General features: G+C 45.5%; 1 protein-coding gene across 2 annotated transcripts in view; it reads left to right on the top strand.

Annotated features, from left to right (window-relative positions):
* The window catches only part of LOC141161755 (uncharacterized), a 1,209,981-nt gene that overhangs the window by 40,745 nt on the left and 1,155,385 nt on the right, over positions 1–13,851 (top strand). For both annotated transcript variants that reach the window (XM_073647047.1, XM_073647037.1), the window contains exon 2: positions 12,955–13,122. In XM_073647047.1, coding sequence (XP_073503148.1) covers positions 12,955–13,122 — 168 coding nt within the window. The remainder of the gene's footprint in view (positions 1–12,954; positions 13,123–13,851) is intronic.

The following is a 13,851-nucleotide window of genomic DNA, read 5'->3' as shown; positions in this document are numbered from 1 at the left end:
GTTTATTTTTTACGCCCTTCCTCGTGCGGTATAAGTGAATAGATGACTTTATTCTTCGGGTCGGTGCGATTACAGTGACACCAGATTCTATCTGGTTTATATGATTGGCAGCTGTAACACACTAAAAAACCCTTTTTTGTTGCAAAGACAAGTTTTTGCATTGCCATATTTTGAGAGATATAACTTTTTCATATTTCGGCCGACAGAGTCATGTAAGGGCTTCTTTTTTGCGGGACAGGTTGATGTTTTTCTTGGTACCATTTTCAGGTACGTGACATTTCTTGATCACTTTGTATTCCGATTTTTGGGAGGCATAATAAACAAAAACCAACAATTCAGGAATTGTGTTTTTTTTTATTTTTATGCTGTTACGCATGTGGTAAAATTGATAAGGCAGCGTTATTCTTTGCATCAGTACAGCGATACTACATTTTATATTGTATTTTATGTTTTGGCGTTTTTACACAAAAACTTTTATAGAAAAAATATATTTTTTTGCATCTCTTTATTCTGAGAGCTATACCTTTTTTTTCAGCTGATGGAGCTGTTTGGAACTTATTTTTTGCGGGACAAGATGACGTTCTCAGTGGTACCATTTTTATTTACATTCGTCTTTTTGATCGCGTTTTATTTCATTTTTTGTTTAGCGGTTTGATGATAAAGCATCATTATTTTCTTTTTTTTTTACTGTGTTCATTAAAGGGGTTAGCTAGTGGGACAGTTTTATAAGTCAGGTCGTTTCAGACGCGGCGATACCAAATATGTGTACTTTTATTGTTTTGTTTTCCATAATAATATTTATTAGTGATGAGCCAACGTGCTCGCCACTACTCGGTACTCGCCCGAGCATCATGGTGTTCGAAAAACTCGGCACTCGGCGAGTATTTCAGGGTTGCTCGGGCGGGAACTCGGGTCCCCTCCCTGCATGTTTGGCGCTCTTTAGAGAGCCAATGAACATGCAGGGATTGACTGCCATGCACTGTAATGCCGTAGATATGTTGGTTGTGGGCATTACAGTGATTGGCTGGCTGCACACCGTCATCAGGTGTATATCAGACCAGGCGCAGCTATGCTCGTCACAGTCACTCCGGATCAGACAGTGTAGGGAGAGCTGCTGCTGTGTCAGGGAGAGATTTGCTTGTGTATTAGGTAGTGTAGGGAGAAAAACCGTACATTACACATATCCATCTTAACAAACAGTCCTTTTGAGGACTAATCCAGCTGCAGAGATATCAGGCAGGCAGTGTATATAGGCAGGCAGGCAGGGTATATAGCAGACTGCAGTGCATATAGCACAAGAGGCTTCATTCCAGTTCTGCCTTCTGCTGCTGTTAGATATTTCTGAAAATAGGTCCAGGTCTCAGGGCCAGGAATAATTTTTTTTGCATCTTAATCCTTATTATTTGCTTAAAAAGCAATCCAGAGAACCCCATTTTTCTGCGCCATTTGCTTGTTGGCACTGCAGAATACAGCCAGGTCCTTTCCATATTACAGCGCTAAAAATCCATCTATTTAAAACTGTGTTTTCTCCGTCACACGGATCACATATATGTTGTCAGAAAATACTGCCATTTCTGGCCTCCATTAAGTATTTCTTTCAGTGTGTCAGCAAAGTTTTTGACACTGGTTTTCTGTTCAAAACAGTTACCTACAGGCCAGGTATTTAAAACTGTGCTTTCTCCGTCACACGGATTAAATATACGTTTTCAGAAAATACTGCCATTTCTGGCCTCCATTAAAAAAAATTTTCAGTGTGTCAGTAAAACAATTCACAGCAGTTTGCTGTTCAAACTACTTACCTACAGGCCATGTAATTAAAACTGTGCTTTCTCCGTCACACTGATCACATATAAGTTCGCTCCAAACTCAGTCATTTGTAGTGAGCGTGGAAGATACTGTCCTCCATTTAAAATGGGCAAGGCACATGGCAAGCGACGGGGAACTGGACGTGATGGTAATGGTGCATGCAGAGGCTGAGGACAAGGCCGTGGGCAAGCCGACATTGTGCCACAACAAACACCCACATCTTCTCGTCTGACCTTCCTGTCCCAATTTCTAGGGAACCGCAGCACACCACTATTGAACCCAGAGCAGTGTCAAAAGGTTGTTGGTTGGATAGCGGATAATGCTTCCAGTCACTTAGCCACCACCACCCTGTCTTCCACATGGTCAAGTCTCAGTAGCTGTGAGTCTGGACCACATATTCCTCACCCTGATCCTCCTTCCTCCCACCATGCCGAGTACCCAGAGACAACTGATCCCACACTTGGACACTCTGAAGAGCTGTTCACTTTTCCATTTATAGATTCGGGCCTCTCGCCCGGTCCACTTGAAGCGGGGCAAGAGGAGATCGCATCTAGCGATGCCCAAATATTTGAGCAGCCACGGTTACACAAAGGCGACGGTGGGAAAGTGTCCTAAGAGGTGGACGATGATGAGACACAATTGCCAGAAAGTCAGGAGGAGGACCAGGGTGCGGAAGTGGAAGACGAGGTGGTGGATGATATAGTAACTGACCCAACCTGGCATGAGGACATGCAGAGCGAGGACAGCAGCACACAGGGGGAGGGAGGCAGAGCACCCCAACAGGCAGGAAGAAGCAGTGTGGTGGCCGCAGACAGAGGGCAGGCAACCGTTCCCCGTAACACCAACACAAAGGAAGTTGCCAGTACAACTGTTAGGTCTTCCCGAGTCTGGTTGTTTTTTAAAGACTCTGCCGATAACCCCAAAAAGGCCATTTGCAACACCTGCCAGGCCAGCACCAGCAGGGGTGCAAAACGACCAGCCTGACCACCACCAGCATGATCAGGCACATGGCAGCAAAGTACCCGACTTTGTGGGTCGAACCCCAGGGTCCAGGAACAGTGTCTGCGGGTGGCACCATTGCTTCTTCCGCTGTTGTGCATGCAAGCTAATCCCCTGTCCATGGTGCATGTGAAGATGCCTCCTGCCCTGCACCTGTCGTTGCACACTCTCAAGTAGCAGCATCAGGAAGCACGTCCATGTCCTTGTCCCAGCGCAGGACATTTCACGACTGCTTGCACTCGAAATGTTGCCTATTAGACTCGTGGAAACGGAAGCATTCCGCAACCTGATGGCGGCGGCCGTCCCTCCGTGCTCGGTCCCTAGCCGCCACTATTTCTTTCGTTGTGCCGTCCCCGCATTACACAAGCACGTGTCCCAAAACATTAGCCGTGCTCCCAACAACGCAGTTACCGGGAAAGTCCATCTAACCACGGACACGTGGACAAGTGCTTGTAGGCAGGGATGGTACATCTCGCTGACGGCACACTGGGTTAACATAGTGGAAGCCGGGACCCAGTCGGACCTTGGGACGGAAGACGTCCTCCCGACCCCAAGGATTGCGGGCCCTAGGTCAATCAGGGTTGCCCCCACGGTCTACAGCTCCTGCACTTCATCCTCCTAAGCCTCCTCCTCCTCTTCAGCCTCCATCTCCGAAATGACCACATCTGTCACAAGCTGGAAGCACTGCAGCACTGCCTCGGCCAAGCGGCAACAGGCTGTGCTGAAGCTACTATGCTTAGGTGAAAAAACGCACAATGCTGAAGAGTTGTGGACAACTCTGAAAGAGTAGGCAGATCTGTGGCTCACACCGCTGAACCAACAGTCAGGCATGGTCGTGTGTGACAATGGCTGGAACCTGGTGGCGGCTCTGAGGAGAGGCGAGCTCACACATGTACCATGCCTGGCCCATGTGCTTAACCTCGTGGTTCAGCGGTTTCTCAAATCCTACCCGGAGCTGCCAGATCTGCTTGTTAAAGTACGCCGCCTGTGTGCCCATTTTAGAAAGTCAGCTACAGCTTCCGCCGCCCTTGCAGTGTTTCAGCAGCGTTTGCAGCTTCCGGCTCACAAACAGGTGTGTGATGTTCCCACGCGTTGGAACTCTACACTGCAGATGTTGGGAAGGATTTGTGTGCAGAAGAGGGCAGTTGTTGAGTACCAGCATCAACAAGGCCGTCGATATTCAGTTCAGACTCCACACCTCACGAATGGACATGGATGTCAGACATATGTACCATCCTCCAAAACTTTGAGGACTCCACCAAGATGGTGAGCGGCGATGACGCCATAATTAGCATCACCATCCCGCTTATCTGTCTTCTGAAATGCTCTCTGCTCACAATCAAAGTGGATGCATTGCAGGCAGAGCACGATGAGATGAAGCAAGGAACCATACAGGGTGATTACACACAGCCAAGCCTCATCTCATCCCAACGTGGATTGGGTGACAATGAGGAAGAGGAGGAGGAGGAGGAGGAAGGACAGGAGCTAGTTTCATTCACTATAGATGGTACTACCTGCACAGCTGTCATACTGTCTGTTCAGCGTGGATGGACAGAGGACAAAGTGGAGGAGGAGGAGAAGAGCATGGTCAGTCATCCTCTTGGTTAGGACATGGAAGTCTTGCCTGTTAGTAGTCTGGCACGCATGGCTGAGTTTATGTTACGCTGCCTTTCCCATGACCCTCGCATTCTCAAAATTTTGGGTGACATTTCTAGACCCACGCTACAAGGAGAACGTTATATCTCTTATTCCTGAGGCGGACTGGTTGTTAGGCCGGTTCGCAGGAGAAGGGCTTTCCTGAGGCTTCCGGCCAGGCCCTTTCCTGCAGGTCAGTAATTGTCAGCATTTAGGTTGTTGTTTCTGCGCATGTGTCGCTAAGCCACACCACCTGCGGTCATGTGTCCTAAGCCACGCCCCTTGCTGTCATGTGCCGCTAAGCCACACCCCTTGTGTCCATGTGCCGCTAAGCCACGCCCCATTGCGTTCATGTGTAGCTATGCCACGCCCCCTTGCCGCCATGTGCCGCTAAGCCACGCCCCCTGCTGACTGGCACAGTGTGGTTGGTTGTCCTGGGGGGCTGGGGGTGTCTCTGGTGTATTTAAGGGCTCCGTGGGCTCCGCCCCGGTGGATAGTCTATCTCTTTCTAACCTGGGGTGAGGTCTCTGGCAGTAAATGCAGTGTGTGCGAGTCTTTGTCAAGGGTTCCTGCTGTGTGCTCCCTAGTCATCCTAGCCATCAATTAGGGCTAGGGGAATGCTGTGAGCAGCACGCTCTACTGTGTCGGTTCACCGGTTGGTGTCCACGACACGGAGGCGTCCTCGCTACTGATCCAGCATTCCAGGGCTCCGCCATTGTATGTGTGGTCACACTGCCGCTTTTCCACCCATGTGTTGGGTGCTGCAGAGATGCTCCACCTCTTTAGGTACTTAGGTTCCTGGTCTGCAGCTATATGCTGCTCTATACGCCGCCATCTAGTGCTCAGGCGTTTTCATGCTGCCATATCTTTCCTGCACTGCACAGCGGTGTCTTGCAGTCCAGAAGTTTATTAGTTTCGTTTCTGGAGTGTTGCTAACTCCCAGCATTGTACTTTGCTTAGGTACCACTGGTGTGTGCACACAACACACTAGTTAATTTCTTTCTCTGTGCTTAGCTGAACATTCCTCTGGGACTCAGCTGCTGTAGCTCCTCTGCAATCCGGTGGACTCCGACGTGTCCTTTAAGTTTTATTTTATTTTATTAAAGGACACGCCAGCATAACACAGGTCTACAAAAATGGGGCTGTACCAGAAGGCCTTTTTTGCGGAACTATTAAAAAAATTCCCATCTGAAAACGCTGGCGGCAGAGGGCACACTTCGTTGGACAACCAAGGAGTACAGGCGAGAGAGACACAACTTCAATCCAGCAGAGGCAGGGGAACACTGTCAAAGTTCTGGGAGAGTTTTCTCAGAACCTCCTATCGGACAGGCCCTGAGGCGCGGGGTCCTCTCACAAGGAGTACAAAGTTTGGGAAGATGCTGAGGGAGTACCTTGCCGACCGTACCAACATCTTCTGTGATTCCGCCGTGCCTTATAATTATTGGGTATCCAAGCAGGATACGTGGAATGTACTGGCTCTCTATGCCTTGGAGGTAATGGCCTGCCCTGCTGCCAGCGTTTTATCAGAGCGGGTTTTTAGTGCCGCTGGTGGAATTATAACTGATAAGAGCATCCGCCTGTCAACTGAAAATGCTGACAGGCTGACTCTTATATAAATGAATAAGGGCTGGATTGGGCCAGACTTCTCAACACCATGCCCGTAAAAATATTTTTTTATACAGTATGTTCATGTAAACCCCCCAGGGGTAAATGTTTTCAGCCCATACACTTAGTGCATGGGCATTACAAGTATAGGAGGCCCGCTCCTTTCTAATGGTAACATTTTTTTATGAGGCCCTCCTCCACGTCTCTTCCAAGGGGCATTGAAGTGCCTCCAAATTTTTGGCAGCCCTTGCATTCACTGCATAGGCCAACACTATGGGAGACTCTCTCCTTTCTAATGGGAATTTGTCGTTACTGTGGCCCTGCTCTATGTCTCTTTAAACTCTTAGTGGGGTTTCTCCTAAAATTGTCAGCCGTTGGACTCACTGCATACCCTATAACTGTATAGCAGACTCTCTCCTTTCTAATGGGAACATGTTGTACTTGTTACTGTGGCCTTCCTCCATGTGTCTTTAAATTCTTAGTGTTTTTTTTTCTAAAATTGTCAGCCGTTGGACTCACTGCATACCTTATAACTGTATAGCAGACTCTCTCCTTTCTAATGGGAACATGTCGTACCTTGTTACTGTGGCCCTGCTCCGTGTGTCTTTAAATTCTTTGTGGGGTTTTTCCTAAAATTGTCAGCCGTTTTACTCACTGCATACCCTATAACTGTATAGCAGACCCTCTCATTTCTAATGGGAATACAGTACAGACCAAAAGTTTGGACACACCTTCTCATTTAAAGCTTTTTCTGTATTTTCATTACTATGAAAATTGTACATTCACACTGAAGGCATCAAAACTATGAATTAACACATGTGGAATTATATACTTAACAAAAAACTGTAAAACAACTGAAAATATGTCTTATATTCTAGGTTCTACAAAGTAGCCACTTTTTGCTTTGATGACTGCTTTGCACACTCTTGGCATTCTCTTGATGAGCTTCAAGAGGTAGTCACCGGAAATGGTCTTCCAACAATCTTGAAGGAGTTCCCAGAGATGCTTAGCACTTGTTGGTGCTTTTGCCTTCACTCTGCGGTCCAGCTCACCCCAAACCATCTCGATTGGGTTCAGGTCTGGTGACTGTGAAGGCCAGGTCATCTGGTGTAGCACCCCATCACTCTCCTTCTTGGTCAAATAGCCCTTACACAGCCTGGAGGTGTGTTTGGGGTCATTGTCCTGTTGAAAAATAAATGATGGTCCAACTAAATGCAAACCGGATGGAATAGCATGCCGCTGCAAGATGCTGTGCTAGCCATGCTGGTTCAGTATGCCTTCAATTTTGAATAAATCCCCAACAGTGTCACCAGCAAAGCACCCCCACACCATCACACCTCCTCCATGCTTCACGGTGGGAACCAGGCATGTAGAGTCCATCCGTTCACCTTTTCAAAGTCGCACAAAGACACGGTAGTTGGAACCAAAGATCTCAAATTTGGACTCATCAGACCAAAGCACAGATTTCCATTGGTCTAATGTCCATTCCTTGTGTTCTTTAGCCCAAACAAGTCTCTTCTGCTTGTTGCCTGTCCTTAGCAGTGGTTTCCTAGCAGCTATTTTACCATGAAGGCCTGCTGCACAAAGTCTCTTCTTAACAGTTGTTGTAGAGATGTGTCTGCTGCTAGAACTCTGTGTGGCATTGACCTGGTCTCTAAACTGAGCTGCTGTTAACCTGCGATTTCTGAGGCTGGTGACTCGGATAAACTTATCCTCAGAAGCAGAGGTGACTCTTGGTCTTCCTTTCCTGGGGCGGTCCTCATGTGAGCCAGTTTCTTTGTAGCGCTTGATTGTTTTTGCAACTGCACTTGGGGACACTTTCAAAGTTTGCCCAATTTTTCGGACTGACTGACCTTCATTTCTTAAAGTAATGATGGCCACTCATTTTTCTTTACTTAGCTGCTTTTTTCTTGCCATAATACAAATTCTAACAGTCTATTCAGTAGGACTATCAGCTGTGTATCCACCTGACTTCTGCACAACACAACTGATGGTCCCAACCCAATTTATAAGGCAAGAAATCCCACTTATTAAACCTGACAGGGCACACCTGAGAAGTGAAAACCATTTCCAGTGACTACCTCTTGAAGCTCATCAAGAGAATGCCAAGAGTGTGCAAAGCAGTCATCAAAGCAAAAGGTGGCTACTTTGAAGAACCTAGAATATAAGACATATTTTCAGTTGTTTCACACTTTTTTGTTAAGTATATAATTCCACATGTGTTAATTCATAGTTTTGATGCCTTCAGTGTGAAGGTACAATTTTCATAGTCATGAAAATACAGAAAAATCTTTAAATGAGAATGTGTGTCCAAACTTTTGGTCTGTACTGTATGTCGTACCTTGTTACTGTGGCCCTGCTCTGTGTGTCTTTAAATTCTTAGTGGAGTTTTTCCCAAATTTTGGCAGCCCTTGCAGTCACAGCATGGGCATTACCACTATAGGAGACCCGCTCCTTTATAATGGCAACATTTTTTTTATGGAGACGCTCCTCTATGTCTCTTCAAAGGGGTATTGGGTTGCGTCCAAATTTTTGCCAGCCCTTGCAGTCACTGGATATGCAATAACCATATAGGAGACCCACTTGTTAATAATGGGAATAACAAAGCATTGTCGGCTGATGGCTCTCTAACAATAGCTAGGGCCGACTGCTGGCCTTTTAAGAATAGTAAGGGCCATCTGATGTCCCTATAAAAATAGGCTTTATGACTTTCAGAGTCCCTCCATCATAAATAAAACAGGATGTGTCTGATGATGTGTCACACACCACATTGCCAGCTAAGGTTGTAAAATGTTAAAATGATATTTCCTGGTGAATGCATTTGTCTTAAAAAAAAAAAAACATAAAAAAAAAAAACAATAGGATCTTTCTTTAGTATAAAAAACAGCGTCACAAAATTAACAACAATGTAATCACATTGATCAGCTCATGCACCTCCACCTCCATCTCCGAAATGACCACATCAGTCACAAGCTGACAGCACTGCAGCACTGCCTTGGCCAAGCGGCAACAGGCTGTGCTGAAGATGACATGCTTAATGCCTAATTGACAAACCGCCCAGCGCTTCAGAGTTGTTGAAAGCTGTAACAAGCAGCCTGATCTGTGTCTCTCACCGCTGAACATACAGCAAAGCATGGTCGTGTGTGACAATGGGGGGAACCTGGTGACGGAGAAATGACAGCCGGGGTAGATACGGTTTCCCTCTATGCCAGTCCTTTCGCCGAGCTAAAGAATATGGCTGTGGTGAAATACAACTCCCACTGAGAAGCTGTTTCAGATTGAAAAACATTGGGCCCACCAGAGGATTTGATTCTGAGGGCTAACCCTTCTTACCTGCTCAGGAGCCCCAAGGCAACTGCAAAGTTAGCGCTATCATGAACTCTCCTGAGGTAGAAGCCAAAGCACACCAGAGGATTCTCTGGTGGGACCGTCTAACCCTGACGAGAAGCAGTCCTGGCTAAGAAAAGTGTGTGGAAAGGTTCTCGGACACTCTATTGTTGCTTTTTTACTGAGGAGGAAACACACGCAAACACGGGGAGAACATACAAAGTCCTTGCAGATGTTGTCCTTGCTGGGATTTGAACCCAGGATCCCAGTGCTGCAAGGGTTCAGTGCTAACCACTGATCCAATGTGCTGCCGTTCACCATCTAATATCTAACAGGCTGTAGAAACTTGCACCTACTGCCAGTCTATCTTCAGCTCCTTTGTGAGAAAATGTATTTGGGCAGCCACTCGGTCTAACAAATAAAATTCCTAAGAAGGAAATTGGGGTGGCTTCGCTACTGGTACTGGGGGCAGTGCTAATGCTATGGCGTTGTACCATAGCTTGCTGGAAATATTCCAGGCTGGTAGGAGGCAAGCAAATTCCCACAGAAATGTACCAGCAGTAATGTTCAGGGACCGGCGCTTGTAGAAGATGGAGACAACACCGGGAGAAATAGTGACTGCTGGGGACCGAGTATGGACACGAGGCATGAGGCATGTGTTTGTGAAAAGCTTCCGCCTCCATGAGCCTAAAAGGCCACATTTCAAGTGCAAAAAGCTGCCCAGAAATCTGGCAGTTTAGTGTTGCAGCCTGTGGGTGGGTGGCTGGCTGCATACTTGCACTTGCATTTCAAGTAACAGAAAACTAAGCAGATGGTGGCCTCTATCATCATCATGGCCTCACCTCAGCACTATGAACTCACCTGAAGGAGAAGCCAGGGCCCGCCGGAGGAGTCTCCGTTTCTCTGGTGGGCCCGTCCAACCCTGACGAAAAGCAGCCCTGGCTAAGAAAATTGTGGGGGAAGGTTCCCAGACACTCTATGGCTGCTTTTTAAATGTGGATCGCCTATGCTTATGCATGTTATTTCTCAAACCGCATTACAGATCAGGCCATTGTCCAACCCTGTATTCAAGAAAAAAAATGCGCAAAGAAAGATGTGTGTGTGTCAAAGCACCACTGACAATGGCGAGTTGATGTTGGACGGGCTGCCATTGCTTCTGCAACAAGCTGCATTACAGGACTTCCTGTGGGAAATGAGATGCAGGGTAGATAGGGTTTCCCTCTATGCCAGTTCTTTCACCGAGCTAAATACAACTGTCAGCAAAAAAAGTTGTGGACTGGCTCCGTACCGTCCTTGGCCACATTCACCTGTCCACGTGTTTGTGGTTAGGATGTCCTTCCGAGTAAGTGCACTGGGGAGGGCACGGGTAATGTTGTGGGACCCGTGCTTGTGGAAGGCGGAGGCGATACCGGGAAATATAGTGGCGGCTGGGGACCAAGTATGGACACCCTGCCGCCGCCGGCATGAGGTTGTGAAAAGCTTCCGCCTCCATGAGCCTAAAAGGCCACATTTCAAGTGCAAGCAGCTGTCAAAAATTTGGCAGTATAGTCTGCTTGCATACTTGCACTTGCAGTCCAAGGAATGGGGTAGGGACAACTGAACGCTGCAGTGGGACATCGACGTGGACGGTGATTGTTGCAAGTCTGCAATGACAGGTTCATGGCGGGAGGCATCTTCGCATGCGCCAAGGATCACTTATGATAGGCACACTTTTAGGCAGTGACCTGGGAGTCAGAGATGCTTCCAGAGGTCTTCCCCATGCTGTTCCCATGTCTTTTCAGCACTGTATGCATGTGCCTGATGATGTGACATACACCACATGGCCAGAAATGCATTTGTCTTGGTTGAAAGCAATGCAAAAGTGCAAAAACGCATCAAAAACCCTATGTGTGAACATAGCCCAAGGTGTGGAGGAGTATTTTTGTTTTTGGTTATTTATTTTGCTTTATATACATTGTACATGTCATGGAAAGGATGTTCCTTAACATATTTCCCAGGAAAATCCATTTTGGTTTCGTTTTGGTATGTTTTATTGTGCGTCCCTAAAAGTGGCATAATACCTCCAACAACGTTGTTGACAGAAGTGACCTGGGAGTCAGAAATGCTTCCAGGGGTCTTCCCCATGCTGTCCCCATGTCATTTGAGCACTGTTCCCATCGATTTGGGCAATTTTTAGGCAACTCTGCAGACCGCTGGGGGAAGCCGCCTGAAAAATGCTCGAGTTTCCCATAGACTTACATTGGGCTAGTTGCTTGGGTCGAGCACTCGAGTATTCCAATTTGCTCGACCCGAGCAACGAGTACCCGAGCATTTTAGTGCTCACTCATCACTAATATTTATTTATAAGTACAGTATATTTTTATTTTTTTGGATTATTTTTTCATTTTTTTAAAATATTTTTACAATTTTTTTTCACTTTCTGACACTTTTTTGTACTTTTACACTTTGTCCCACTATGGGACTTTCATTTTTTGCAGGCTGATCGCTTGCACAGAATAGAGATGCAGCAGCATCTCCTATGCTATGCAGGCTGTCAGTCCTGCAGACACAATTTAGATAGAACGTGCACTGAGCATGATCTACCTAACTTCCTGATATCTGGTGACCCGGATGTCGTCAAGTACCTGGTACTTCTGCCCGATAGTCCTGAGTGGCAAACCATTGAGCCCTAGCCCCCGTTTGGGCCAGAATAATCACCCCATCTCCCCTGATAAGTATTAGGAGGAAACACATCGGGAGGGGTTACTTTAGGGCACCATTGTGTTTCCAGGTCACTTTGGGTGTCTTTAGGGGTTTTGTGTGGCATTATTTATATATGGCCCCCTCACTACCTGACCCCTTCCAGCTTTCACAATATCTGGTAATTTCCTGGATTTCAGCAACCTGCATAAGACAACCACATGGTGAGATCATTATCTCCTATTTTGATTGCTGTGTTGATCAATTTTGGTTGTGTCTTTGGACTTCTCCCTATCTTTTTGACAGGGGCTACACCTATGAGGATTCATGGGCTATTTATTGTACAATGTCTGTTTATATGTTGTTTTGAGTCCCCGTTTTTTAACAATATCCCATTAAAAGTTATATTTTAACATACACTCTATCTGCTGATAATACCAAATTTTGATTGATTGCCCACCCTACAACTAAGGAACTTGATCAGCCTATAACGAGGCCTTGAACTAAGCGCATTAACTACTTTGAGATGAACTGGAGCACCCACTGTGAGCAAAATTTTTTGGTCTAACCTCACATGTTTTTTTGGAAGAAGGGGAATAAATTCCCAAAATACACACTTAGAAAATTGCTGTACCTGCAAAAGGAGATCATACTACATAATCATGCCCAAAGTTTTCAAACTGGACGTTCAACAAGTTAAAAAATGTTGTATAACGAGGTGTTAGTTAATGAAACATTGCATTTGTGTCATTCTTTAAATTGTAAATTTAACATGCTAAAAAGTACACAATCTTTTTAAACTGCAAATGTAAAGTTATTTAATTTTTTTAAAATAATAAAATGAACAATCATGTACATTTAAAATCTTAGTATACTTAAAAGAAATTTTGTGTTACATTACAGAATATGATTTTGAAATGCACAAACTGAAATTGTGCTTAAGAGAACTTGATGGAATGAAAAAGGAAATCAAAGGCAGACTTGATATTGACATTGAAAATGAAAATATTGAATCAAACTTACAAGAATTAAGTAAAAGCTACACCAAGTTTGCTATACTGTCTCAAAATGGTAAGTTCTTCATAAATTCTGCCACGTTTGTTTGTCTTGCATTCTAATATAGACTGCTTAGGGGGCTTGATCCTGCAGATTCCCTTTATCCCCGCCGGTGGTTTGCACGTTAATGACTGGGCCAATTTTTACCATTCTGATCACTGTTACTTTATGAGGTAATTACTTTGGAACGCTTCAACGGATCCCCAGGACTCTGAGATTGCTTTTTTTGGGACATATTGTACTTCATGATAGTGGTAAACTTTCTTCGATATCACTTGCGTTCATCTGTGAAAAAATCAGAAATTTGGCAAAAATCAGAGAGATATGTCACACAAAGTAGTTAGTAAATAACATTTACAACATGCCTACTTTAAATCTGCACAATTTTGGAGCCAACATTTTTTTTTGTTAGGGAGCTATAAGGGTTAAAAGTTGACCAGCGATTTCTCATTTTTTTAACAAATGCATACCTCTAACGCGGCTAAGTGAGTACTGAACCCCACAATATATATACACATACACACACACTGAAGGCATCAAAACTATGAATTAACACATGTGGAATTATATACTTAACAAAAAAGTGTGAAACAACTGAAAATATGTCTTATATTCTAGGTTCTTCAAAGTAGCCACCTTTTGCTTTGATGACTGCTTTGCACACTCTTGGCATTCTCTTGATGAGCTTCAAGAGGTAGTCACCGGAAATGGTTTCCACTTCACAGGTGTGCCCTGTCAGGTTTA

Source organism: Phyllobates terribilis, unplaced genomic scaffold, assembly GCF_046119375.1.
Source record: "Phyllobates terribilis strain yellow unplaced genomic scaffold, ASM4611937v1 Scaffold_1__5_contigs__length_1240528914, whole genome shotgun sequence".
In the NCBI taxonomy this organism is placed as follows: Eukaryota; Metazoa; Chordata; class Amphibia; order Anura; family Dendrobatidae; genus Phyllobates; species Phyllobates terribilis.
This window is presented reverse-complemented; position numbering and strand designations above follow the sequence as displayed.